Here is a 27605-nt window from a genome sequence, read left to right on the forward strand (position 1 = left end):
GAGCAGAATGCAGTCATACAGTGAAAAGTTTTTGAATCCCACATAAAACCTCATGGTTCAGAAAGCCAAACAAGAAATTGCATTAAACTATTGAATTTTACCACCACTAAAATGGAGTTCCTCCAAATTGAAGTGGAAGGAAGGAGTTTTTTTTTAAACAATAAAGTGTCTTTGCCAGGGGATTGTTTTGTTCTATTGATGAACGTCTGCTGTTCTGTTTACTGAAAGATGGTGACATTGATTTTATCCTGGCCCCCGCTGTGGGATCTCTTACCACAGCAGCATCTGGTACTGGACAAGGACCAAGCACATCTACCATACCAGGTGAGGATTTAAGTTTCTTTTTCTACACCAATTTGCTACCTCAACCTGAAGGTTTAGGTTTCTGCTGGAGTTAGGTACCTTGCTCAAATAACCTTTCTTGTGTGATCGGAGTTGACGGGCTTTACAAACGTAATGGTGAGGGAATGGGGAAAGTTCATCAAACTGAGCTTGATCCTAACTCGCCTGCCATGCACCTCTAGCAGGTGTCATTGGATAGTATTCAGGAGGAGAAGTCCTGTGTAATCTTCACCATGTTGGCCATGGGGCACTAAGACAGCCTAAAGTATCCCTATTACCACTTTTTCTGAGAGGTCAAATCCTAACCAGTGTAGACCTTGTGAAGGCTGGGGGACAGAGGTTGGTGAATTGGCAGATTCAAATTATTTTAATTGTATGCCTGGCTTCAGATTTACTGTTCTATTAGTTGTAGCAAACTGACTTCTGTTATTTGCATATCATTTTCAAAATGTTTACTTTTAATATATGCTTATACCAAAAAGAAACCTAATTTGAAACATAGCCTAGTGAAAGGCTACATTGAATCTTCACACACAAATCATTCAAGTTGGGGGAAACAATTTGGCTCTTAAGAGTACTTCTCAGCAACTCTGCATGATTTCTTCTGTTAACCATGGACACTGCCAATTACTTTTCGGCACTCTAATTGTTGGCCTGGCTGAGCTCACCTAACTCTCAGCACCGTTTGGGAAATGGAACCTGGGAACTTCCTGGTTCTAGTTCCGAAGAAGAGCCATTGGACTCAAAACATTAACTCTGTTTTTCTCTCTACAGATGCTGCCAGACCTGCTGAGTTTTTCCAGCACTTTGTTTTTATTTCAGATCTCCAGCATCTGCAGTATTTTGCTTTTATTAACTTACTGGCTGAAATGGTTCAGTTACTTAATTAACCATCAAAGCTCAAAAGGGTTGCAGGCTTTATCACCAATTACCGTCTTAACCAACCAAACTATTTGGCGAATGTTAGCTATTAACAGTTAATTCTTGTTTCTGCATATTACAAAATAAAAATTTCATAAACTTTTTATAATCCATAAAGCACAGTTTAACCTTTAAGTCACCCTTTGTAAAGTGTCTAACATTTTTAGCTTCTATACAGTGTGATGTTTGTACTGTTGCTTGATTTTTGTTTTCAGAACTTAAGATTTATGGTGACTGACAATGACATTTTTGCTGAAAGCACCAGACACTACCTCGTTTTAGGAATTATGCACATTATTCTCGGTCTTCTCTGATCATAGGATCCAAATCTGCTCCGTGTTTTGCCTTTGTCATTGTTTACTAAAATGCAAGAAAGATATCCAGGTGCTCATTTTAAATGCAGAAAAATTATCTTAAATGAAAGAATGATGTTTTACTTCTCAAACACATTAAATTTAGGTCTTCTATTAAAAGAAAGTAAACAAATGCAAATGTAGAGTTCCATATTACTTTGTAGAAGAGTGTATCACATTAACTAGTTTCATTTCTAAATGACCTAGCTCTAATTTTAAGAGCATGTCCTTGTTCTGGAATCCTGTCCTAGAGGAAATAACCCCAAGGCCAACTGCAGCCATTTTATTGTCTTTTGTCTCTTTACATCCCCGCTCCACCAAAAAAGCAGGTTCCCCATCCAAGGAGTTGTTCAGAGGAAAGGGTGCTCTGCCTGTATGTGTTTAACATCATATTCCTGAATTTCCCACACCAGCTGATGTCATTTTATGTCTCTCCCTCTTCTGAAAAGCAGGTTCTTTTTTTCTGGTGTATTTGGAGAGCAAAGCTTTCCTTTGTTACAGTTCTATTCTTGGGGCTTAAATTTTGCTTTTGTATTTATTCCTGAAATGTTGCAATTTTTTTTATATTAAATTATTATGGTGTTCCATATTTTGAGTTCATTTTTGTTCTTCATCTTTAATTCCTGGAAGTCTGTGTAGGTTCACCCTGCACTTTGGTTGATACCATTGTCCAATTTCATTATTTCTATACTGTGCCATTAGTTTTTTTCAATTCCTGATAATTTAATTGTGTTATTTTATGTATACTATCCAGAGGCAGGCAATTTATTGCAGATTAATGTTCAGAGCTCATTATGAGCTTTTAATTTGCTGGAAAGAAATTTGCATTACAAGGTGACGCCTGTGCAAGGTTCTTTTATCATTCATGAAATATAATTTGTGCTGAGACTAAGAATCAGGTACAGGACAGAATTGTTCCATTAATCTTTCTAAATAAGAGGATATGGTGAATCATTTTCCATGACAACCTAGAATCTGCGCAAGTTTTACGGGACCTCTTGATCTAATCCATAAACCCTTCCAATCTAAACAACAGTAAGTTATTCTGTTACCATTCATAAACAAAGAGGAGGAAAAACACAGAAATGTTAATGATAGCATGTGATGAAATCTGAATCTGCGCATAGGCCCAGACACATTCAAAGGAACATCCCAGTAAATCACAGGGCAGTACAATTGGGAAGGGACCTGACATAATTCTCATGCCCACCCTCCTATGTTTCTGTAACTAGGTATTTTTGGATAGCAATTTATGTGGGAGCAACACCCTATAGCCCTTCCTTATTTAAAGTCAGTTGTACTCAAAGTTCTTTGTTTGAGGCATTTTTAACAGTTTCTTGTAAAACTCTGTTGACTTGAAAATTGTAGGATTAATAGTAAATAGGACTGCTAATGTAAACTGGAAGGACATTACTTCAGAGGGGTGGAATATGCTATATTAAAGCAAAGTCTGAGGAATGTTTGTCTAATCTGGAAGTTTTTGCTTTAGAAATCAGAATGTGAGCATTAAACAGGCATTAATTTTCCTCAAAAGTGAGATATTCCAAATGGAAGAGGAAAATAACAGATTTTATACAGTTATAGAGCAGTTATGTATATATTTCAAAAGACAGCACCTTCAGTTCGAAAAACCATTCCCTGATTGCTCATGTGGCATTGTCCAATTGGGCTTAATGGCCTCATTTTTTTTTTTAAAAAGGAATGTACCCCCCTTGCATAACATTTTCTCAACTCGTCTTTAGGTCCTCATAGCTGCACAGTGTTAATCAAGAATGCCATTGTTAAGCTTGCTTCAAGGAGCCGAAGGTGATCCTGGGGTTATTTCATCCCTATGGAACATGTTTGACTGCTGCTTGTTGCCTCCCCTTAACACTATTATTGAGGTTGGGAATTTGTCACATTTGCCCATGGGCCTTTGTTCATCAGTCAGGCCCAGCACTTTGAAGTTACATTTTGTTACTTGAAATTACCATTCTTTATCCATGATTATGGGCTTATGCAAGCCAAAATGTATTGTGGGATTGAATTTTGTTTAAGGTTAAGACTTCATTGGTATCAGTGAGTAAGTGTAATGCACTATGTAGTATGAAAAACCTAATATATAACCATACTTTTCTCCATTTCACTCAATATAATTCTGTTTTTTTCCACTCCAGGTCCTTCATCTGAGCCACCTGTAGTGGAGTCAAAGGACAGAAAAGCTAATGCTCATCTGATCTTAAAATTACTTTGTGAAAGTGTGGTACTGCGACCTTATCTTCGAGAATTGCTTTCAGCCAAGTAAGTGTAGTGTATAATTCAAATGGCTTTGATAACTCATGTGAAGCTCAATCAGATGTAAATTTGGTATAAAAATAAAGCAAATGTTCTTTTACATATCACATTGTTAGTCTATGCACAAGTTACTTTGACACCTTGTGAAACATACAATTCCAAAACCCAAATCTGGTTTGCAGTGTACTGTACATGGATACAAGAAAGCAAACTAGCTGATCTAATTTTAATCTTCATTTCATAAATGATTGTAGCACACATCAGGGACTGGGCTTTGATCAAATTCGGAGCTTTTCCAACTGCTATGACATAATATAAAAGAGAGAGTGGGACAGGGCAGCCAGGGAACAGAGAATGAGTATGTATAGTAAAGGTGCTTTAATATTGGAGTGAATTGTATTGAAAGCACCCCTTTTTTCTAAAGTTAACATTAAACATGTATTCTTGAGGAAACGCCTCAATATCAGTCTTCTAACATGAGCTTGTGTGCCTTTTTACAATTCATTTGCAGAATCTTGTGTATGATTTTTGTTGCCTCAAATTCCTAATTTAATGCAGTTATACTGAAGGATAGATTCAAGAAGTACCTGTTCAAAAATCTTGAACATTTCCTGCTCCCAGAATGAGTGTGCATCTTACATGCCAGTATTGTAGAAACTGGCATAAGCAGACAGCCAAAGGTTCCAGTACAGCCTTGAAATGACACACCTGAGGATCTGAGGTAGTGGTGATTTCATCTTTGACTCCAGATGTGTGAATACTTTTCCTTTTATGGTATGGTAGTGTAGTGTAGCCTCTGGAAGCAGAAACAGGATATAGTTCCATAGCTGTCTGTGGCTTCAGATTCCCAAATAGTCATGAATTATTGGCTAAACAATAGAAGGAGCGGTAGTGGCAGATGGGGACCTGGGAAGGTGTCATAAGAGCCCAATTTTAAACTTGCCCCACTTTAACTCATGCATTTTTCAGCAAGGCAAGATAACAGTTATAAAGACAATGTTTTTTTCCCCTCTCTTTTGTCAAGGCAGTACTGCAGTGAATAATTGCCACTGCTTGCAAAGGGTAATAATTTGTGTCGGAGTAGTAAAATTTTAGATTATGCATTTTTGTATCAAGTATATTTTGCTTTAAATTGTATATCGCAATCTTGACTCTCCATTTTCAGGGATGCAAGAGGAATGACTCCTTTTATGCTAGCTGTTGGTGGAAGAGCTTATCCAGCTGCAATTACTATTCTAGAAACTGCTCAGAAAATAGCCAAAGGTAATCTGTTTTGTCATCTTGAAAAAATGTATGGCATCACGAGTGTTTCAGAATTTGCCTTCGTTTTCTGCTCAATTCAGATTGCTTGGATGCATTGTTTTTCATAGCCTTTTTTACATTTGAGTCTTTGCTGTGTACAAGTGCTTAATCTTTACGTGTACATGCACTGGACTTTAAGAACAAGATTTGACCAAGTCACAAATATTGATCTTGCTGTATAAAATCGTGTCGAACTGTCACACTTCAAGCAACAAAAATCTTGGTCTTTTTCATATCTGGTACCTGGACCAGGCTTTTCCAAAGGGGAAACCTCAAGTTCTAGTTGAAATTGTTTCTAAGGTTTATGAAATCATTTAAAGACCCCTTCTACTATTTTAACCAGTGAAGTCTCTTTGTTTACATTTCTGTTAAGTACAAAGAAATAAAAGCTCGAGGCAAGGGCAAAATACATGTCTTTATTGCAGCAGTTAGATTTCCAATGGATTTGGATTTAAAGTCATGCAAGTCATAACCTCAGCTTAGATATGTATATTTTCTAGGGGTAGCAAGTCTTCTTAGTCCTCCCTTATCTTTTCTGGGAATCTTTTTTTTTTGAAGCGTATTTTAAGACTGCCTGGGACTAGGAGAGCCAGAAGTGTCAAATTGATGAGGCAAGGAAGGATCAAGTTGGTGGAGTTATCCTTTTTGGGGAACCGATGGAAGCCACCCTTTAACATTAAAAAGCTTTGCAAACCCATGGGACTGTTCCATATTTGTAATTCAGAGTCTACATCTAAGCAAGCATAGTAAATCAGACTCTCTTCTTCAGCTAAGAAACAATTGCAAGATTACTGTCACAACCAAAGCTTTGTTCTGCAAAGCATTAGCTGACAGTACCTATCTTGGTCGGTGAGTGCCTTAATTCATTTTTTTAAACCTAATTCTGTTCAGTTCTGAATACTAGTCCAAGTGTTTGCGTTCTTAAAATCCAGCATCAGCTAAGTTCTTCTAGTTTCTATTTAAGGGAGGAAATAAATAGCTCATGAACCAATTTTAGTTGGCTGAAGAACTGCAGAAACCAGGGGACGACTCAACTGCTTGCCTCCATGATAGTGCAGGGAGCACACAGTGCAGAACTGACAGCTGGAATTATGTTGCTTAAGCTGCTCTTTGTTTCTTTTTAAAAATGCTTCTGACTCATTGTAATCCAGAGTTCACTTGGTTAAGTGTCACAAATTTGCCTTGAATGTGTATTGTTGATTTTACATTGGCAAACATCGGGCTCAACTCTTTTTAAAAATCCTTTTGTTTTGTCCCCATCTCTAGCTGTTTTATGGTTTGGGACTTTCCAGTGAATTCATTACAAATTATAAACGGCAATTTTTTCCTCCTTAGGCGATGTCTCGAGTGAAAAGGAAGAAGATGTGTTTATGAGCATGATTTGTCCACCTGGTACTAATCCAGATGATTCTCCATTGTATGTTTTGTGCTGCAATGATACTTGCAGTTTTACCTGGACTGGAGCAGAGCACATTAACCAGGTATTTGGAACAGATAAACCTAATTTTATGTGAATAGATCTAGTTGAAGTCAGAGTTCAAATGACTTTGGCTGCCAGTCAACAGTTAGATATGCCTTACATACCATGTGTATGTAGTTTTATTTCAAACATAGTCTAATCCTCTTTTTTTTTTGTCACATCATTGTCGTCTTCATTAGTTCAAACTCCATAAACAAATGAGCAGATAGGTGGGGGATGAACTCCCAAGTACCAAATTCTCAATGACCATGCTCCACTGATTTCCCCTGGTTGTGCAGTGCTGCATCCTTTGTATGGAAGTTGACCTCTGAAAATGTCGATGGTCAGCTCTAAATAAATTGAAAATGAAATACCCTTTTATAAATGTTCTTGTATATTCTAACTCATTCATTCCTAACCCCTCAAACCTGTAGAGGGGTCTGTCCTCCCCCACCCCTGACAATCCACAGTCACTGATTTTTCTTGCCTAGACCATAGAATCCTCTGATCCTCAAATTATAGCCTCTCGTGCACCTACCACTTCCTTCGTCTCACCATTGGTGGCTGTGCCTTCAGCCATCGAGGCCTTAAATTCTGGAATTCCCTCCCAAGGATCTTCTCCCCTTTGCTGCCCTCACCCTCTGCTGTTCATCCTCGCTCGCGCTGCCCCTTCTCAGTTTGACCAAGTGTTTGGTGACCTGTTGTAATTGTTTCCTCCTTTGGCACAGTGTCACTCTTTATGCTCATGCAGTGAACAATTGGCACTGTAACTGAAAATATCTATATAAAAGCAAGTTGCTGTTTGTCTTCTGTTGTACTGACTTTACCTTGGGCTCATAGTTCAGGAAGCTTCCTAAGTTTCTTAATAAAATAATGGTTGCGCTTGCTGCCAACACCGTGCATGCGCAGTTGTATGCTGATGGTAGGGCCAGGATTAGCGGCCGCCAACTTCATCGGGGGCAGTGTGCAGCAGGGCTCATTCTTGGTCATCACTGTCCCTGGCAGCAAGAGGAGAGAATGTTGTGAATTTCTATCCTGGACTGACTGGTGGATTTTTGAAATTCCTTTTACAGAGGGTTAGAAGGGAAGGATTTGCAGACAGGAAAGTAAAATCTTTTCCTAGACAGATTTTACTGCTTTCATGTTAGCCAGTTCTTCAGAACTCTCTCTCTCTATCCCAGTAATGTAAGTGGATTGTCGATTGCTGAGAGTGTTAACTATATTGCTTCTCCTCATTCTTCCCCCTTCTGCCATTCTGAGTTCCAGGCTGCAGGCTCCAGCAGTGACGCCATTGTATGTAAGTGCATGTGTGGACCAGTGCACATGCACAGACAGTTATCGGTGGCCATATTGCATTGGCAGGGGACAGTGTAAAATAATATAGTATATTAATATCAATTGGTATAGACTGTATGTACTGAAGTTTTATGCCAAATTTTGGTAGGATATTTTTGAATGTCGGACATGTGGATTGCTGGAGTCTCTCTGCTGCTGTACCGAGTGTGCAAGAGTATGTCACAAAGGGCATGACTGCAAGTGAGTAACTGTACCATTTTAAATTGCCCGAATATTGCATTGATTTAAACCAAAGCAATTGTTTAAATACTTGTACACTTCTTAAAAATGATCAAAACAGATTTCAAAGCAAATTATATGTTGAGAACAATTATTGCGTATTTTAAGCTAATTTCCTTTCCACCTTTCTTAATCTCCCAAATACCAACCCAGCTAAGAGAACAGGCGAGCAATCTGCTGCCATGTGTCTCCCAGGAATGCTGTGTAACCAGCTATGTGGAAACACACAAACAATTTGAGCTGACCTGCCTGTAGTTTTCAATATCAAACGTGGCCAAGATCAACATCTTGCCATATGGGAAATCATGAACATGGATTTGTATGTTATTCAGTAATATGCACCTGTGAATTTGGAACAGGAGTGTGCTGTTTGACTCCTTGAGCTTGCCCTACTGTTTGATAAAATCATGGCTGATCTGATTGTGGCGCCTCTTTTCTTGTTTATCCCCCCATCTCCCTTGTCAGTAAAGAATCTATCTAACTCAGCCTTAAAAAATATTTAATGACCCTGCTCCCACTGCTCTCTGGGGAAGAGAATTTCACGAATAATGACCCTCTGAGAGAAAAAAACTATCCTCCTCTCCATCTTAAATGGGAGACCCCTTATTTTTAAACTGTACCCTTGTTCTAATCTCGCCCTTTTGGCACCCACCCTGTCAAGGTCCCTCAGAATCTTATGTTTCAATAAGATCACCTCTCATTCTGCTATACTCCAATGGAGCAGGCCCAACATGTCCATCCTTTCCTCACAAGACAACCCCTTCATCCAGGAATCAGCCAAGTGAATTTTCTCTGCACTGCTTTTAATGCAATTATATCCTTGCTTAAATAAGACCACCAAAACTATACACAGTACTCCCAGATGTGGTCTCAAGTGTAGCAAAACTTCCTATATGTGATTCATATAACGGAACCCAGATCTCTCTATCGTAGAGTTCTGCGGTCTCTCGCTCTACTTAAACAATATGCTGGTTTTCTGTTCTGCCAAAGTGGACAAGTTCACATTTTCCCTAAAATCTCTACTGACCTACCCCTGAACCTAATTTCCCATTTCACTTTAGCCAGCTCTGTCATCTTCACCTTATAATTATCTTTAAGTTTAAAGCATTATTCTTAGTCTTCCAGTCTTCTCTCTCAAATTGAATGCAAAATTCAGTTGTGTTATGATCACTAGGGGCTCCTTTACTATGAGGTCATTAATTAATCCTGTCTCATTGTGCATTACCAGGTCCAGAATAGCCTGCTCTCTGGTTGGTTCTAAAACAACTTTCTAGAAACTGTCCCAAAACACACTATGAACTCATCTTCCAGGCTACCTTTGGCAGTCTGATTCGTTCAATCTATATATAGATTAAACTCATCCATGATTATCGCTGTATGTTTCTCTCACGCCCCCATCATTTCTTCCTGTATACTCTATCCTTCAGTGTAGTTACTATTAGGGAACCTATAAACTACTCCACAAGTGACTTCTTGCCTTTGCTATTTCTTATCTCTACCCAAACTAATTCTACATCTTGGCCTTTAGAACTAAGGTCATCTCTTACTACTGTGCTAATGCCACCCTTAATTAACAGATCTACCCCACCACCTTTTCCTAACTTCCTGTCCTTTCGAAATGTCATGTACCCTTGAATATTCAGGTCCCAGTCTTTGGCATCTTGCAGCCATGTTTCTTAAATAGCTCAGATCATACATACATACTTCTACTTGAGCTGACAATTCACCCATTTTGATCTGAATGCTGTGTTTTAAGATAGAGAGCCTTTAGTTCTGTCTTTTTTGCTATTTTCGCAACCTCTGGAGTTATCTGGTGGCGCACTCCTGCGGTTGTATGCTCTGTCCCTTCCTGCCGTGCTCTGATTATCATTATCCTTACTGTAACCTTGCCCTCTTGCCTTGTTCACTCATTTTAGTTTATCACATCTTCTCTCGATTGATCCTCCGCCCCCACTATTTAGTTTAAAGCCTTCCCTACCATTTTGGTTGCCAGAACACTGGTCCCAGCACAGTTCAGGTGAAGACCATCCCAACGGTACAGCTCCCAATTACGCTAGCATGGGTGCCAGTGTCCCATAAATTAACCATTTCTTCCACACCGATCTTTGAGCTATGCCTTCGACACTCTAATCTCATTTACCCTATGCTAGTTTGCTTGTGGCTCAGATAATAATCTAGAGATTATCACCTTTTGAGGTTATGCTTTTGAATTTGGCCCCAACTGCTCATATACCCTAAGCAGAATCTCTTTCCTAGTCCTCTCTATGTTGTCGGTACCAACGTGGACTGTGATAAATGGATCCTCCCCTTCCCATTGCAAGTTCCTCTCCAGCCCAGAGTAAATGTCTCAAACTCAGCACCGGGCAAGCAACACAACCTTCTGGACTATTGTTCTCGGCTACAGAGATCTGTGTCGACCCCATTGATTATACTGTCCCCTACTAACACTACATTGCTATTTACTTCCACCGCTTGAATGGCTTCCTGTAACAAGAGTACCATGGTCAGTTTGCTCATCCAGCCTGCGGCCCTTGCTTTTGACCATACAGGCTGCAAGAACCTGGAGCCTGTTGGACAGTTGCCAAGGGTAAGAAGGCTCCTCCATTTCTACCTTCAGTCCCCCATACCTGCCTCACTTGCAGTCACACTCTCCTGTCCCTGACCATAGGATAGGGTCTTCTGATTTAGCCCAAGGGGTGTGACTACCGTCTGCAACAGTGTCCAGGTAACTTGCCCCTCTCGGTTGCATCTGTGTCTAAAGCTAAGACTCAAACTCTGAGCTTAAGTTCCTCTCGCTGCAGATCCTTACTGCAGACATGGTTGCCATAACTGCCCACATACTGCAGCTGCAAAACATCACCTGCCCTGCTATCTTTATAGCATTTTAATTAACTAATAAATTATTTTACTTATGTATAATGTCTGTAGTCCCGCCTGTGCTTATATTCTTATTTGAATTAAGGTTCTACTTACCCTGATTAAAATTTCCTAGCTTAGAAAATACTCACCGCCAAATATCTACCTGCTTCCCTGTGATCTCACATCTTGATTTTTCTTTCCGAACTCTCCTTGAAGTCTTGCTGTTTTAACCACTCTCTGTCCCGAAGTCATGCTGTTTTCGATGCAGCTATTGGTTCTTCAATTCTCTCCCTATGTCAGTGCTAACTTTGTCTTTGGCAGTAATATCTGCAGACTTGCTAAACAACTTCTTTCAGATTTATCATTTGTACCACCAGTTTAGTGCTTTTCTAGGATTCAGAATCACTCGAACATAAAATCCTATAAATTTGTTATGTGGAACTCTCTTCAGGCTGAAAAGGACGTCTCCTACTGCATATTGTGACTGCTGGGAGAAGTGCAAGTGTAAAACATTGATTGCAGGACAGAAATCTGCTCGTCTTGATTTGCTCTATAGGCTTCTTACTACGACCAATCTTGTGACTTTGCCAAATAGCAGGTAAGTATTTAGAAGGAAGCAATACAACTAGATCTAAACCAAGTGGCAGAAATTACTAAGAATAGAATTTGTGTAATGAGCTACATCATAGTATTTGCAATAATTTGTGTGGTTGAGCTACATCATGGTGATAACAGAAAAATAAGATTTGTATTTATGATTTTGGAATCACCTGAAGTATGGAAGATACAACTTTTTGTTTGAGTGAAGTGTTATGCATTGCTGTATCGATCAGCCAAGATCTAGCCTCAGGATTATCTTTGCTGATTAAATCACCTTTTAACTCTGGCTTTTAGCTTTAAAGATTGTATGTCAGGAACTTGCTCACTGTTTTTATTTTGCATGCTTTTGCATGATGTCCAGAATTGTGAAGCTTCACATAAGGGTTGAATGATTTGCTGGAAGATGATTGCAAGAATGTTGGTGTTCCACAGGGATCCCTAATTTTGTTTCCTGTAAGAACTATAGCATCAAGCACAGCATGAGATCAGTTGTAAATGCAATCCAAACTTTTAATTGGCTTAGGGAAAGTGTGTCTGGATTCTCTAGAACTTGCAGAGCTAACAAACCTGAGCCTTTTGACTCTTGTGTAGTCATCGGTCCACTCTGATGTAGATGCTAGCAGCTCAGTAACTTAAATTCTAGTCCTGATGAAATAATTATGAAGCACGGTTGCTACTGGTCTGAAGGACACACAATTATCAGATGCTGAATTGAGCAGTAAATTCCACTAACATAGTTCCTTTAAACACAAAATCGTGTGTACTTTCTTCACAACTGTGGGGCAAAGCCTTTAAACATAGTTTTGTGAATGACTAGTCGGGACTAAAGATAAATGGATGAAAAGAACATAAAGAAAAGTACAACTAACTCTATTAACCCTTCCTCTTAAAGTAATGCTGTGGCAGCCGCCTTATCACCAGTTTTTTTCAAATTGGTGCACTAAAAGATTGCTGCCGCATCACATGCAAATCTCTTCTACATTTCACAATTTTTTCATCTATGTTTAAATCTTTTCAGGGGTGAACACTTGTTGCTCTTTTTAGTGCAGACAGTTGCTAGGCAAACTGTGGAGCACTGCCAGTATCGGCCACCTCGGATAAGGGAGGATAGAAACCGCAAGACTGCAAATGTTGATGGTTTGTACAATTTATGGGCCACTTCTTTGAGAATTGAAGTACAAATGTGTGAGATTTCTGTAGTCTTCTCTCGGTACTGCATATAAAATTATGGAGATTAAATGTATGAAGTTAAAAGTCACAAAGATCCAGTGAGCAGGTTGAAGTTTTTTTTCTAGTTTGGGGTTTGTAGATGACTATTCTAGATTCCATTTGAAAATTTGGTAAAAGATCTCATTTACATCATCTTAGGTTGTCATAAGAAAGTAGAAGGGGAGGTAAAATAAAATTGTGGGGAGGGGGGTCAAACATCCTTTATTTGCAAGGTTAAAGGGGAAGAACTCTTGTCAATATAAATTATTCTTTGCACTGCTCAAATTTTACCTTAGCATTGAGAGAAGTTTCTTCGTGGAGAAATTGTTTCTTTTGAAGCTGTTTAAATTTGGCGGAAACTAGTTGACTATCTCCATGAAGCTAACTGGCACTCATGTTCCTTTATTTCCATTTGGGAGGTATTTCTGACCAGATAATCTAGTACTGTCTGATAATTACATATGCAAATAAACAACTAATTGTCAGTAAATAATAATTATCTGCAACCTAAGTAGCATTCGCTACCAATTTCCAGCTACCTTCTAAAGCTTTGGAAATGCCTTTTCAACCACTGTTGGATATGTGATTCTGAATTATCAGCTTGCAAACAAAGCTACAGAATGGAGCAAGAGCAGAAAAGAAATTTACATTTGTTTCTAATCCCTCAAAAATTGCATGTTTTGGCCTCATTTTAAATGTTATACTCGCGTTACATTCCAGTTATCATTTCCCTGCAAGCAGGTCCATGTTAATGCTGCTGTGCCCACACAATTTAACATCCTGCATTATTAAGTAGTGCAGTGTATTACTCAGGTTGTTCGTTGCGTGCCTCTAGCTACTTTAAGATGTATATTCAGAAAGCAGGTTCGTAGCTGCTCAGCACTTCTAGTTCTTCAAGGAAAATTGCCAGGCAGACTCTCTCATGTCCCACACACTTCAGATGCACAATCAAGCAAAAATAGTTGCCAAGCTATAGTGCAACAAAATAGGAAGGGTGAACAAAAACTTGCTCAGGTGGATTTTGAAGGGTTAAAGGCCTTTAAAAGAAGGATCAGAGAGCTGGAAAGACATTAAGTTTAGATGTGGAATTGTTGCCATTGCTTTCTCCTCTCTCTCCAGATGTTGGTCTTGTGTAAATAAATCTGCCACTATATCTGTACAGTATCCAAGTAAAAATGTCAATTGTTGTATTCATTCTCCCTGGTGCAAATGAAAGCTCAATGGAGTTGTGATATGATATTGTCAAGTAAAGGGAACAGTTGAACACTGCTGCTACTTGAAAGTGTTCTGTAACATCGTCCTGCACATGGGAGCTGCACAAATGCTTGCTTTTAATGTCACAGCTGCAGAATTCTCTCAATTACTTTTGAAACAGAGGACAGGAATTCGGTATCAACTTACTTCAGCTATCAAATTTTAAGTAGCTTGTATGGATGTAGTCCAAAAAGCCACCACTTAAAATAAACGTTAATATTTGATTGTTTTGAGTGATGGTGCAGTGTCAACAATGGACCAAATTTTAATTCCGTGCTGCTTCTGCTTTTATGGTTTGAGTACATGATTGAAGCCGTGCAACCAGCTCAAACTTTGTGACCGTCTTAAGTGACTAGGGTATTACTGCCCATTGGTCGGGTTTTATTGGTTGTGAGTGGATGTGTATTACTAATAGCAATGTAAAATCCATTACGTTACATTTGCTCTATTACCCCCTCAGATTCTGATATGCCTGATCATGATTTGGAGCCTCCTAGATTTGCCCAGTTGGCTTTGGAGCGTGTCCTTCAGGACTGGAATGCATTGAAATCTATGATAATGTTTGGATCACAGGAAAGCAAGGACCCGTAAGTAGTTACACAAGTTACTTGTCAGTGCATTGTATACAGTGTGAAAGCAAAGAAAAAAAGATTTTCTTTTACTATTTTTTAGGCTTAGTGCAAGCAGTCGGATAGCTCATCTGCTGCCAGAAGAGCAGGTATACCTATCTCAACAAAGTGGCACAATCCGGCTAGACTGTTTTACACACTGTCTCATTGTAAAGTGTACAGCTGACATTTTGGTAAGCATCTCTTTGAAGGTCTAGCAGTGTGTACAGTATTTAGCACAGGACAGGTAGCTGTAGGTTAATTAATTTCAGAGCAACAGTGTAATAATGTTCACTCAAGATGAGCCCAATTAACTTTGTGCCAGGTGTTTAATTGGGGTCATATATGGAGTACTTTTATACGCAAGTATATTGGGGTACTATATTTTTGACTTTGGAAAATTCTGCTGATTAGGGTACTCCTGGGTGGTGATGTAAACTGCTTTACTGTATCAAATTCTGTTAAATGTCACCTTATCAATGGACAGATCTGCTTTCTTGCTTTTCCTTCATAGTGCTTTCAAGTGTGAATTAACAGTGTAGACAGACATTGTATTGCACTTAATATTTTTAAAAATATTTTGAAGCTTTTGGATACTTTACTTGGAACACTGGTGAAGGAGCTACAGAATAAATATACTCCAGGGCGCCGAGAAGAAGCCATCTCCGTCACCATGAGATTTCTACGCTCGGTAGCGAGAGTGTTTGTCATACTTAGTGTAGAAATGGCTTCATCAAAGAAAAAAAAGTAAGGAAAATATTTATCTACAGAAATAGTGATAACCTTTTCATGTATCTTGTAGCTTGAAATTATGCATCTTCTGATTTACCCAATTCTCAAAAATGTGTTTAGAACTTTTGCCTAGTTATATGTGCATTTCAGGGGGAAAAAAGCATTGTAACAATAATCTTGCTGCACTAAAGGGTCTGTTTATTTGGCCTAGCCTACTTACTACTTGCCCAATTTACTGCTAACTTATACCTTAATATTTTGTTAAGATAATTTTATCCTGGTAGAATCAATGCGTGTCCCTTTATTTGGTTATTCATTGATGTAAAAGACTTGCGTTGTAGGACATGTATCACAAGTCTTATATGTTTTTGAGAAAATTTAAGTAACTGTTGGATTGTCTTTACAACTGAGTTTACAGAGGGTATATGCTACCTAAAAAATTTCTGCTGTTGCAACAATTGTTTCCCATTCTTTTAGCAATTTTGTACCTCAACCAATTGGAAAATGCAAGCGGGTATTCCAGGCTCTGTTACCCTATGCTGTGGAGGAGCTCTGTAATGTAGCAGAATCGCTCATTGTTCCTGTTAGAATGGGCATTGCACGCCCAACAGCTCCCTTTACATTGGCAAGCACCAGCCTAGATGCTATGCAAGGCAGTGAAGAATTGTTCTCGGTAGAGCCGCTTCCTCCAAGGCAGTCCTCCGATCAATCCAGCAGGTAACTCACAAATGTCATTTTTTTTTGTTGATTAAGCCATTGATTTTTCAGTTAAGTGATTTCAGCTGGCCGGAGACGAATTTGTGTTCTAGTAAATCCATCCTCTTTTGCAGTTCTAGCCAGTCACAGTCTTCGTACATCATTCGTAATCCTCAACAGAGACACATCAGCCAGTCACAACCTGTTCGTGGCAGAGATGAGGAGCAAGATGATATTGTGACAGCGGATGTGGAAGAGGTAAGCCTATTTGGTACATAATTTTTTTGGTCACATAAGAATGTATGGTAAACTAAGCCCTGCCAAATGTTGCAGATTTTTAATTTTTTTTATTTTCAGAGCCATTTCTATCACCTTGTTTAGTTCAGGCCCATCATGTTTGAGACTTCAAACAAAATATACTGAGAAACATCCAAAATTCCCCAAATAGACTCTTGAATTTGTGCCTTGTAACATCATTCAACACATTTTTGATGTAGACTTCAATTAGGCTGGGTGATAATAGATACTCACTTTGAGATAAGAGGGTTCTGGGAATTTCTAATCCCGTACACGTACACAGTCTTTGGAGCTGGAGACCATATCCTGGAAAAAAAACACCCAAGATTCATTTAACAAGTTTAACAAACTTGCTGGAGGTTTTTGAAGAGGTAACAGAGGGTTGATGGGGACAATGCTGTTGATGTGGTGCACCTGGACTTCCAAAAGGCACTTGATGCAGTGCTGTATAACAGTCTAGTGAGAAAAATTGTAGATCATGGAATAAAAGGGTTAGTAGCAACATGGATATGAAACTGGCTGAATAACAGGAAACAGAGTATTGGTTAATGGATGTTTTTTGAGCTTGAGGACCGTTTATAGTGGAGTTCCCCTGAGAGTCAGTGTTGGGACCCCTGCTTTTTCTGATATACATTAATGACCTAGGCCTTGGTGTACAGGGCACAATTTAAAAATTTGCCAATGATACAAAAGTTGGAAGCATTGCGAACTGAGGAGGATAGTATGGAACTTCAAAAGGTCAAAGTCAAGTTGGTGGAATGGGCAGACAGGTGACAGATAAAGTTCAATGCAGAGAATTGTGAAGTGATTCATTTTGGTAGGAAGAACGTGGAGAGACAATATAAAATAAAGGGTACAACTCTAAAGGGGGTGCAAGAGCGAGGGACTTGAGTGTACATGTGAATAAGTCATTGAAGTTGGCAGGACAGGGTGAGACAGCAGTTAGTAAAGCATACAGTACCCTAAGCTTTATTAACAGGGGCATTGAGTGCAAGAGCAAGGAGGTTTTGTTGAACTTGTATAAGACTCTATTCTGCCTGAAGCCAAACTATTGTGTCCAGTTCTGGGCATCGCACTTTAGGAAAGGTGTGAAGATATTGCAGAGATTACAGAAAAAAAATTCACGAGAATGGATCAGGAGCGAGAAACTTCGGTTATTAAGATAGACTGGAGACGTTAGGACTGGTTCTCTTGGAGAAGAGAAGGCTGAGAGGAGATTTGATAGAGGCATTCAAAATCATGAGGGGTTTGGACAGAGTACATAGATAGAAACTGTTTCCACCCGTGGGAGGATCGAGAACAAAAGAAACAACATCAAGTGATTAAGGTCTGGAATGCACTGCTCGAGTGTGGTGTAGGCAGGTTCAACTGAAGCATGCTGTTATCTTAAAAAGAAGGAATGTACAGGATTACAGGGAGAAGGCAGGAGAATGGCTCCAAGTCAATTGGTCATTCGAAGAGCCGGTGCAGACACGATGGGCTGAACAGCCTCCTGCACTGTAACAATTCTATAATTTAGCCTTACAGCTACATATCTTCCAACTTATTCATGAGGCCATTATGATGTGTGATGAAAGCATTGTAAATAGGATTACCCCATTTGTACAAATTCTCAATCAACATCGTTAAAGCCACAATTTGCTGCTTCCTTTTTGATTACTTTCTGGGCCCTTCAATACCTGATATACAGCTAAAATAATTGCCTTAAAACCTATTGACATCCATGAGATTTCAGGCTCCTAGTGGCTATAAACAATTGTTTTTGTATATTGATTTACTGTATTCTGGGCGGCACAGTGACGCAGTGGTTAGCACTGCTGCCTCACAGCTCCAGGGACCCGGGTTTGACCCTGACCTCGGGTGTCTGTCTGCATGGAGTTTGCACATCCTCCCTGTTTCCGTTTGGGTTTCCTCCCACCATGCAAAGATGTGCTGGTTAGGTGGATTGGCTAATGGTAAATTGTCCCCCAGTGTATGTATGTCTGTCTGTGTATGTGCCCTGTGATGGACTGGCATCCTGTCCTGGGTGTGGCCCGCCTGGCGCTCATTGCCTGTCGGGATAGGCTCCGACTCCCTGCAACCCTGTATTGGCTGAAGCAGTTCTGGAAAAGTGGGTCAGTGAATTGCTGTATTTTCAAATTGTAAATTAAATGAGTAATTCATTCCTGATTGGGAAGCTTTTATCTTTAGTTGAGGTAATAAGAGAAAATAATTTGAAGTGAATTATAAGCTGTTTTATTTGAATATTACTTTGCCCATAATTCCTAACGGTTTCTTGTTGAAGGTAGTCAAGGAGGGAAAGAGTTCACAGGTCATGTGTTGCAAAATTTTGAAAAGAGAGGAGTAAAAAGCCGAAGTAACGGCAAAGTTAAACTTCATGCTTCAGTATTGTGTTATGGCACAGCTGCTAAGCTGCTTAAGTCCCAACGGGAAACTTAAAACAACTGCCACAACTGTTTTGCAATTTGTATAAATTTCGAGATGCGTGCCTTGAATTCAGTAGTAATAAGACCACTGGGTCTTGTAGGTTTCCTATAAAACTAAAATTAAACCTTTATTAATAGAAGAAATGATTTAAAGTACATACATAAATCTACAAATGACTAAAATGATAACTTCCAAATCCCCTAGTTAATCTAACTTCCAGTTAACACTTTCGTTAAGGCAACAGTAAGACACACAGATTTTAAAAGACCCAGGCAAAGAAACACGAAACCCTGAACAATTCAGTGAGTTTTCTTAACTTCAGTTCTTTGTAGACATCAGCTCAAGGCTTAGTAGATGCTGGAGGCTTTTCACACTTGTTAGATCTTAGAATGCCTACACTTACACATAGCCTTTGCTTCTTTATACATATTTTCTCCTTTAAATGCAAATTCCCATAGTTTCACTATGTTTTTGGACTTTACCTCTAATAATAAAAATCTCTGTACCAATTTTACCAATAATCTTTGGGGAAAATAAACACACAGTCTCAGTGGCCCTCTCACCTCATGGTCATAAACTAGTTCAAAAGGGCTAAAACCAGTCGATGCACTAGGAGCATCCCTAATAGCAAATAACAAGAATGGAATTCCCCTATCTCAGTCCTGTGGATAATCCTGACTATATGTCCTTGCCATAGTTTTTTGGAGTTTGATGTCATCTTTCCAAAGCCCCTTGTGATTCATGATGGTAAGCTGTTGACATAAATTGTTTTATCCCCAAACTGTTCATTACTTCATTAAACAGCTGTGATATGAAATTTGAATCCCGATTGAATTGTACTTTAAGTAAACCATATCTTGTAAAAAAAATTTAGTTAACTCTTCCACAATTTTCTTTGTAATATTTCTCATAGACTCATGGACATATATAGCACAGAAGGAGGCCATTCGGTCCATCAGGTCTGTGCTGGTCAACAAAGATCTGACTATATTAATCCCATTTTCTAGCGCTTGGCCCATAGCCTTGAAGACTATGGCAACGCAAGTGAATATCAAAATACTACTTAAATGTTACGAGAGCTTCTGACTCAACCACCCTTTCTGCCAGTGAGTTCCAGACTCTCACCACCCTGTGGGTGAAAAAATTTCTCCTCAACTCCCCTCTTAGCCTTCTACCTCTTACCTTAAATCTATGCCCCCTGGTTATTGACCCCTCTACTAATGGAAAAAGTGCCTTCCTATCCACCCTATCTATGCCCCTCATAATCTTATACATCTCTATCACATTCCCTCTCAACTTTTGCTGCTCCAAGGAAAACAACCCCAGCCTATCCAACCTTTCCTCATAGCTCAGATCCTCCAGCCCAGGCAGCATCCTGGTAAATCTCCTCTGCACTCTCTCCAGTGTAATCACATCCTTCTTATAATGTGGCGACCAGAACTGCATGCAGTACTCCAGTTGTGGCCTAACCAGTGTTTTCTACAGTTCCAACATAACCTCCCTGCTCTTGCCTTTATTAGCCAAGGCATAGAATACAAGCACCCCATATGCCGCCTTAACCACCTTATCTACCTGCCCTGCTACCTTCTGTGGACATGCAAGGTCCTGTCCTCCCTTTTTTAATAATGGGACATTAGCAGTCCTCTGACACCTCACCTGTGGCCAGAGAGGATTTGAAAATTACTGCCAGGGCCCCTGATATCTCTTCCCTTGCCTCTCTCAACAGCCTGGATGCATCTCACTCAGGCCTGCAGATTTACCAATTTTAAGGCCTCTAAACCCACTAGTACCTCCTTTCTCTCTATGTTAATTTCCTCTAATATTTCACAGTCCTCCACCCTGATGTCTATACCTGCGTTATCCTTTTCCATTGTGAAGACCGATGCAAAGTATTCGTTGAGGACTGTACCCACGTCTTCCGAGCCCCCACACACATTACCTCTATGGTTCCTAATTGGCCCTACTCTTTCCCTAGTTATTCTCTTGCTCTTTATATATATTTTAAAAACCCTTTTGGTTTCCTTTATTCTACCCACCGATGCTTGTAACCAACTCATATGCACTCAGAATAGCCTTTTTTTACCACAACATAGTTTACTGACATTTCTTCTGACAGTGAAGCATAAACCTCATGTGCTCTACCCACCAACCTGGATTGTAGCAACAATGCCCAGTTTTCCTGTGGCCATTTCATCTGTTTAGCTATTTTCTCAAATGAAATAAAGAATGCTTCCACATCTCTTTCTTCAAATTTTGGAAGAGCTTGTACAAATTTAAAAATCTCCCCACTGGGTTCGGATCTGGAAATAAGTCCTTCCTCACCTACTGGTATCTCTTTTAACTGCCTGCATTTTAAGCTGGAATTCCCCCTCTCTTTTTCTCTTTCCTCCTTTTCTAACCTGGCTATTTCTAATTCCCTTTCTTGCTTTCTTTCTCTCTCCTGCCTTTCTGCCAGTTCCCTTTGAAATGCCCTTTCTTTTTCCTTTTTCTTTCTCTGCCCCTTTTCTGCTGCCTCTAGCTCAAGTTTTTTCATTTCCTTTACTTGTTCAAGTTCAAGCTTCTTCAGTTGTAACTGAAGTGTCACTATCTCCAGCTGTGACTCACTAGAGTCAGATATCACTTCCAACTTAAATGCTGTGCTACACCTTCAACTATGTCTGCTTTCTTTGCCCCTGCAGGTAATCCTAATTTTAATTTATCTGCAAATTCCACTAATTAGCTTTATTTACCTTTGTAAACCAGCCAAAGTTATAACTTCAACTCCCAGACAAGTCTTAGCAAGTGCCAAAGCCATATTGCGGTCTCACCACTTCATATAAAAAAAAACCTCGCACCAGCTCCTGAATTCAAAGTGCTTCCCTTACTCGTAGCTTTAAGATTCACCAACTCCAAACCAATCAAGGAGTCTCAAATATATCCCACAACGAGCCCCCAACTTTTGTGGTAAATGCTGAGCTGCTCAAATCACAAAGACAGCTGCCACAACTGTTTTGCAATTTGTATAAATTTTGAAATGCGTGCCTTGAATTCAGTAATAATAAGACCATCGAGTTGCATAGGTTTCTTACAAAACTAAATTAAACCTTTATTAATAGAAGAAATGATTTTAAGTACATACATCGATCTACAAATTATTACTATGATAACTTCTAAATCCTCTAGTTAATCTAACTCCCAGTTACACTTTCGTTACGGCAACAGTAAGACACACAAATTTTAAAAGATCCAGGCAAAGAACACGATACCCTGAACAATCCAATTCAAAGTGAGTTTTCTTAATTTCAGTTACTTGTAGACAGCAGCTTGAGGCTTAGATGCTGGGGGCTCTTTACACTTGTTGGACCTTAGAATGCCTACCCTTACACACAGCCTTCGCTCCTTTATACATTTGAATGCAAATTTCCATTATTTCACGATGTCTTTGGACTACCTCTCTAATAATAAAAATCTCTCATAGTACCAATTTTACCAATAATCTTTGGGGGAAATAAACACATTTTTTAAACTTCTGGCTAGGTGAAACATTTCACACCCTCTTTTGAATTCAAGCTAGACTGGTTTATTTAAAAATGCAAATGTTCCCTTTACACCTATGTCTACCTACTTAACATTTCAAAGCTAGCTTATCTTATACATCAAAGCCTTCAGATGCCTTTAATTCAGTTAAGTCTCATCCTCTCATACTCATGTTCTCTCTCTCTCTCATTCGTTCTCTCTCTCTCATTCGTTCTCTCTCTCATTCGTTCTCTCTCTCTCATTCGTTCTCTCTCTCTCATTCGTTCTCTCTCTCTCTCTCACACTCACACACACCCTCTCACACTCACGTACAACATTTTCATGATATTGGAATTTTTGTAAAATAGAGAATTACTCTATTTTACAAAAATTCCAATAACATCATGAAAATTATTATATTTTCCTGACAATTGCAAGTGGCATCCTAATTGAGAAACATATTAAGTTGTGTTAAGTGACAGCCATGGCAGAGTAGTAAAAACACTTTATCATAAATTCTTGTAATAACCCAAATACAGAAATTTGATGGATTTGGAGAATTGTTTTAGGGCTAGGGCTGTATTTGCAAAATTTCTTAACCTCAAATCTATTCTTTCATGGGATGTGGGCCTCGCTGGCTAGGCCAGCATTTATTGTCCATCCCTAATTGCCCTTGAGAAGGTAGTGGGGAGCTGCCTTGTTGAACCGCTGCAGTCCATGTAGTGTAGATACCCCCACAGTGCTATTAGGGAGGGAGTTCCAGGATTTTGGCCCAGCGACAGTGAAGGAACAGCAATATATTTCCAAGCCAGGATGGTGTGTGGCTTGGAGGGGAACTTGCAGGTGGTGTTCCTGTGCATCTGCTGCCCTTGTCCTTCTTGGTGCTAGAGGTTGTGGATTTGGAAGGTGCTGTCGAAGGAGCTTTGTGAGTTGCTGCAGCGCATATTGTAGATTATCCACACTGCTGCCACTGTGCGTTGGCGGTGGAGGGACTGGATCTTGAATGTGGCAGATGGGGTGCCAATCACTTGGGGCTGCTTTGCCCTAGCTGGTGTCAACTGCTTGAGTGTTGTTGGAGCTGCACTCATCCAGGCAAGTGGAAAGTATTCCATCACACTCCTGGCTTGTGCCTTGTAGATAGTGGAGAGGCTTTGGATAGGTGAATTTCTTGTCACAAAATTCCCAGCCTCTGATCTGTCCTTGTAGCCACAGTACTTATATGGTTGGTCCAGTTCTGTTTCTAGTCAATGCTAACCCTGCACCCCACCCCACCCCGGATGTTGATAATAGGGGGGTGTTCAGGGATGGTAATGCCTTTGAACGTTAAGGGGAGATGGTTGAATTCTCTCTTGTTGGAGGAGGTCGTTGCCCAGCACTTGTGTGGCATGAATGTTACTTGTCAGCCCAAGCCTGGATATTGTCCAGGTCTTGCTGCATCTGGACATGGACTGCTTCAGTATCTGAGGAGTCACGAATGGTGCTGAACATAGTGGCGTTGTTCAATGATTGCATAAAGGTCAGAGGGAAGGTCATTGATGAAGCAGCTGAAGATGGTTGTGCCTAGGACACTACCCTGAGAAACTCCTGGAGCGATGTCCCAGGACTGAGATGATTGACCTCCAACAACCACAACCATCTTCCTTTGTGCTGGGTATGACTCCAACCAGTGGGGAGTTTTCCACCTGATTCCCATTGACTTCAATTTTGCTATAGCTCCATGATGCCGCACTTGGTCGAACGTGGCCTTGATGTCACTCTCATCTCCTGAATTTGGAGTTATTAATAGCTTAAAGCTTTTGTTAAAGTCTAATCCTGGTGCTTTGATGCCTCTGCAATTGCTGCTATTTAACAGCTTCAGCTTTCTTAAGCTATCTGTAAGAACAATGGAACAAGTTTGTTTTCATTTTAAATATTCCTTGATTTTTTTAAGGTTAATCTTGAACTTTTGAAAATCTGCCTATTAATTTTAGTGGAAAATACCTTGTGCGTGTATATACACATTCAAAACGGATAAAGTGCTTCATGTGTATATTTAGCAAACAAACATTACCTTCCTTGGTTACTGAATGGTGGTAAAGCACATAGTCAAAAAACACTGACATTCTCTGCTTACCACTTTACCAGCAAACAAATAAGTTGAAGTACACAGGCATACATGCACTTTTTAAGATCACATGCCCCAATGACAGCAACTTTTACTGATTTGTGGATTAACTTTCAGACATAATTTGCCACATCCAGATTTCTAATTAGCCACATGACATGTAGTGACTAATGTATTCAGCAACACTACTGTAGCTAACAGCTTCAATTACAACAGGTTAACTGGCTGAAATAAAATCAGAAAATGCTGGAAACACGTAGCAGGTTACGAAAGGTCACAGACCTGAAATGTTAACTCTATTTCTCTCCACAGATGCTGCCATACCTGCTGAGCATTTCCAGCATTTTTTGTTTTTATTTTAGATTTCCAGCACCTCCAGTATTCTACTTTTTGATTAGAGGTTAACTGGCTGTTTTGTTTTCTTACATGGTAGTGACTACACTGAATAATTAATTCACAAGCTGTGAAGCACATTGGGAGGTGCTGAAAACATGAATGCAGATCATCATGACTTTATGGCTTCTTGACCTAACAGCAAAATTTTAGCATTACTATGATTTTCAGAATTTGTTTTGCACTGTTCTAGGTTGAGGTGGTTGAGGGGGTAGCTGGAGAAGAGGATCATCATGATGAGCAAGAAGAACAGGGTGAAGAAAATACAGAAGCTGAAGGGCAACATGATGAACATGATGATGATGGTATGGAACTTGTGCTTTATACTCTCAGCCTATAAATATCTAGCCCTGGTACTGATTGTTAATGCGCTGTAAAGTGTGTAACCTTTTTTTAGGTTCTAATTATTGAAGGTTCCTTCTCCAGTATACACTCCAGTTATCCCTGCTGGGAAGTTTGCTTTAGACATTTTGTTTGCATGTCTGAGATTCAATTGAGATTCATTCCTGTTAATCCAGCTTACTTGAATTATTTCTGCTGGCTTTCATGGTGAACTACACCAGTGAATGCACTTGATGCTGTTAAGGGCCTTTAAAAGAATGGTGGTTGAAAATCAGCCTTAAAAACAAGATAATTGTGTTGTGCTTCATTCATGATTTGTGTTGAGCAATTTTGTTTTGTTTGACTAATTTAGGGAGTGATATGGAACTTGATCTCTTGGCGGCAGCAGAGACTGAAAGTGACAGCGAGAGCAACCATAGCAACCAGGACAATGCCAGTGGGCGCAGGAGTGTTGTCACTGCAGCTACTGCTGGGTCTGAAGCAGGTGATTTAATTATAATTGTGTTTAAATTACTAAAATTCAAAATGTAAAACAGCTGCTGTAATGTTAACTAGGTAAATAGGCCACTTGGAAGAGACTGGTTGATTGCTATTTACTCTTACCTTTTTTGTTCAAGCAATCTTTAATGTAGGAAGTGCATTATCTCTCTGGTACTTTTTAATGGGATATCTTAATCAAGATTCATGTTTATGCTGCTTTATAACAATCACCATCATGTGCAGAAGCATATTTAATCCGCGTAATGTGGTATCTCCAGAAGTTCTGCAAAAATTGTTTTTTGCCGTCTTTGTTGTTGACATATCTAAATCCTAAATTTCAGAAATCCTTACTGAGATTGAAAAGTACCTGTTTCACATGAATATTGTAGTTAATTTTATCTAAGTATAAATAAGGCATTCTTGTCAGTCTGAGCCTAATTACCAGAGCATGGTTACTTGTCTTTTTAACCTGAACAAGCAATAACTTTTGATTACCAAGGTGCCAGCAGTGTTCCAGCATTTTTCTCAGAGGATGACTCTCAATCCAATGACTCCAGTGATTCTGACAGTAGCAGCAGCCAGAGTGATGATGAAGAACAGGATACATTTTTGCAGGATGAGCCTTTGGAGAGAACCACCAGCAGTTCTCATGCAAACAGTGCAGCACAGGCACCACGCTCCATGCAATGGGCTGTACGCAGCACCCAGAACCAAAGGTCGACTAATACCACTCCATCTAGCACTAGCACTCCTGCAGGTGAGCCCTAATGGAAAATTGCTTGCTGAGTTTAAAATTCAGAAAACTTCTAAAATGTAAGGGGGTGGGATTTTACAAGATGAGTTGATGGTGAACTGTCAGTGTTTGCCGTTATTATCCCTTTGAAATGGACCACAACCTCAGGATGGTGGGCATGCACAGATTAGTGCAGAAGTCTTGAAGTTGCGGTTTTTTTACTCAGAGCTCCAGTGCAGGCTACACTGTGGCAATCAGTGAGCAATTAAACTTTCCTCCACCAGATTGGCTTTTGAAACCCCTTAAAGTTACACCTTCAATCAGGTGTAACTGGGTTTTTAACTGTGCTTAATAAAATTTGATGAACAACAGAATTGTCCATGAAAAGTTAATTTTCGAATTGTGGAGTGATTTTAAGTGATTAATTGGAAAGACTTTTCAGAATGTTTAAGCTTCTTCCTTCACTCCATGTGTGTGTCCCAAACTTTAATTTTCTCCATGTAAAAAAAAATTAAGTAGTTTTATGTTATTGCTTTTAGTTTCCTGTTTTGGGCTGTGCCAAAATCCTTTAATGTGATTGGCTTTTTGGACAACCCAATGACATCATGTCAAAGGGATCAATCGCTTAAGATTTTAATTCGTGGCTTAATTTGAAATTTCCATGCGAAACTAATTCAAAAAGCCCCTAGAATGACATTGGGCTGAATTTTCCCGGACCTGTGGAAACTAGTTTGGAGCCATGGGCAGCAGGAAAATAAGGGGAAACCATTTGGGACACATCCTCTGACATCTTCCTGCCTCCAGGAGATTTTCCCAGGAGTGGGCTGGGAACAAAATTTCTAGCCTGCTCCATGGAGATGAGCAGCCAATGAAGGCCCCATTTGGGAATCATTTCCCAGAGACGACAGCCATTTCCCTCAGTTGCAGTGCCCCCCCGCCGCCCAACTTTGAAGCCTAGCAGCTCTTTGGAGGCAGCCGCTTGGAAGCAGCAGGCAGGGAGCCATCAGAGGCTCTGTGCCCCCATGAAGGAACCACCAGGATGAAAGGCTTTGATGTCAGACAAAACCAATTCTGTGGGGATGTTCACCCTCCACAGCAATGGCCCTACGAGCTGCGTAGGCCTTTTTATTCTCAAATATACAGAAGGTGG

General features: G+C 39.8%; 1 protein-coding gene across 7 annotated transcripts in view; it reads left to right on the top strand.

Moving 5' to 3' along the window:
* ubr5 (ubiquitin protein ligase E3 component n-recognin 5) overlaps window positions 1-27605 on the top strand; it is a 150465-nt gene that overhangs the window by 91756 nt on the left and 31104 nt on the right. For all 7 annotated transcript variants that reach the window (XM_078540007.1, XM_078540008.1, XM_078540012.1 and 4 more), the window contains 15 exons: window positions 229-324; window positions 3773-3896; window positions 5056-5153; window positions 6528-6673; window positions 8096-8187; window positions 11537-11683; window positions 12704-12822; window positions 14609-14735; window positions 14821-14950; window positions 15343-15503; window positions 15966-16205; window positions 16319-16442; window positions 25094-25205; window positions 25595-25726; window positions 26222-26479. In XM_078540007.1, the coding sequence (XP_078396133.1) occupies window positions 229-324; window positions 3773-3896; window positions 5056-5153; window positions 6528-6673; window positions 8096-8187; window positions 11537-11683; window positions 12704-12822; window positions 14609-14735; window positions 14821-14950; window positions 15343-15503; window positions 15966-16205; window positions 16319-16442; window positions 25094-25205; window positions 25595-25726; window positions 26222-26479 (2106 nt within the window). The remainder of the gene's footprint in view (window positions 1-228; window positions 325-3772; window positions 3897-5055; window positions 5154-6527; window positions 6674-8095; window positions 8188-11536; window positions 11684-12703; window positions 12823-14608; window positions 14736-14820; window positions 14951-15342; window positions 15504-15965; window positions 16206-16318; window positions 16443-25093; window positions 25206-25594; window positions 25727-26221; window positions 26480-27605) is intronic.

This window comes from Cetorhinus maximus, chromosome 4, assembly GCF_964194155.1.
Source record: "Cetorhinus maximus chromosome 4, sCetMax3.hap1.1, whole genome shotgun sequence".
Classification (NCBI taxonomy): Eukaryota; Metazoa; Chordata; class Chondrichthyes; order Lamniformes; family Cetorhinidae; genus Cetorhinus; species Cetorhinus maximus.